At 42.6% G+C, this 1,834-nt stretch overlaps 1 protein-coding gene across 3 annotated transcripts in view; it reads left to right on the forward strand.

Moving 5' to 3' along the window:
* The window catches only part of LOC104770113 (cardiomyopathy-associated protein 5-like), a 12,718-nt gene that overhangs the window by 3,267 nt on the left and 7,617 nt on the right, over positions 1 to 1,834 (forward strand). For all 3 annotated transcript variants that reach the window (XM_010494464.2, XM_010494467.2, XM_010494465.2), the window contains exon 3: positions 213 to 1,671. In XM_010494464.2, coding sequence (XP_010492766.1) covers positions 213 to 1,671 — 1,459 coding nt within the window. The remainder of the gene's footprint in view (positions 1 to 212; positions 1,672 to 1,834) is intronic.

Below are 1,834 nucleotides of genomic sequence, written 5' to 3' on the forward strand. Positions count from 1 at the left end.
TTACCACCTATCCCTGGATCTGCCCCGTCCATCATGTTTGCGAGGAGAAACCCATTTGATCTTCCATATGAGCCAAATGAAGAAAAGCCAGACCTCAAGGGTGACGGTTTCCAGGAAGAGTTTTCTTCTCAACAACCAAAGGATGCAGTGTTCAGAAGACATGAAAGTTTCAGTGTGGGCCCATCGATGCTTGGAGGTCCCAGGCATGATAGGCTACGACCCTTTTTTGTGCTAGAAAGATTAGCAAATGAGGGATCGAGCTACTATCCATTTGAAAGGCAGCTCAGTGAAGTTAGTGAGTCAAAATTAAGTTCTGTTCCTGATACTGAATCTGTGTGCACAGTACTGGAGGATGACGAAAAGAAGGTGGATGCTGATCGAGAAACCGAAATCGCTAAAGATGATGTGGCTTCTGACAATGATGAAGAAAAAAGCCATTCAGCTTCTGATCATGATGAAGAAAAAATCCATTCAGCTTCTGATCATGATGAAGAAAAAATCCATTCAGAAAAAAGCCACTCGTCTGAAGATTCTGACTTCGATGAACAAGCTGATAGCAGGAATCTTCATCATGATGTGGCTGAGATAATACTGGGACGTGCAGAAACACACCAAGATCAATCAAACATAATGGAAGGAGAAACTTCTGATAAGAGAAAACTTGATGAAGAGGAGTCCAGTGATAGTGATTCATCTTTATCAGAGAAAGAAGAAAAGATACCGGATATTAGTGAAGATGAAGCAATGTCGATTTCGGAGCGGAAAGTTGATCTTCATGAAGAATCAGGTGCTTCTTCCAATCCTTCTTTTGGAGAATTAGAAGTCCATGAGGTAAGGGGGATGGAGGATGATTATCACCATGATGGACCTCGTGCTGAAGAATCTTTCATTACTGCACATCCCTCGCTTGATGAGTCTGCATTCCAAGCTCTTTGTGGTTTGGTGGACGGCCACCACGAAGAACCTGTTTACGATTCGAGTCCTCCCTCAGGCAGTAGATTCCCATCATTTTCTTCTGTATCATCTGATTACAAACCAGAACTACCTGGAAAGAATGGGGAAGAAGTAGAAGAAAATGAAGAACGTGAAGTTTATTCTGAAAGTATAGGTCATGTGGAAATTCATTCCACTTCTGGTGAGACTGAAACAAGTACAAGGGAAGTAGGAGAGACTAGCACACATGTTACAGGAGAGGTTGGAATTGATGGTCAAAATAACTCAACTGTTTCAGGGTCTGAATTTGAGGATGCCATTCTTGATCCATCTTCTCTGACTTTTAATATGAACGAGAATGCTGATCACCAGGAGGATGATCCTTTATCTGTGTCTAGTCAAGTTGACCTGGAAGAGCTGCATGAAGATGTGAGAGAGGCTGTAGATACCAGAACGCAAGATGTTAGTGCATCTTTGGTGGAATCTGTTTCTCCTACAGAAGAGGAAGTAGTATCTACAGGGATGGTTGAACAACATCTCCCAATTGAGAATACATGTTCACCTTTAGGATCTGGTGATACGAGGGAGCATGTGGCAACACTGGAAGAATCACCTGATGTGGTACATGACATAGCTGAAACTTCTGTAAACAGGTCAGTAGCTGAAGAGATAGTGCGCGAGGAAGAACAAGCAGGGAAACAAAAAGATGAAGCCAGTCCTCAAACATTCAACGCAGACATCCCAATAGACAGCTATGCCACTTTGTCTTCTGGAGCAGTTGAGTATGTTGAGACACATTCATTTAATGACGAAGATGTTCTGCAATTGGAACAGGAACCAGTTCAGTCATCAATTCCTGATACAGAGGAAGAAACTCACCCTGACCAAACAATGGATATCG

This window comes from Camelina sativa, chromosome 20 (assembly GCF_000633955.1).
Source record: "Camelina sativa cultivar DH55 chromosome 20, Cs, whole genome shotgun sequence".
Taxonomy (NCBI): Eukaryota; Viridiplantae; Streptophyta; class Magnoliopsida; order Brassicales; family Brassicaceae; genus Camelina; species Camelina sativa.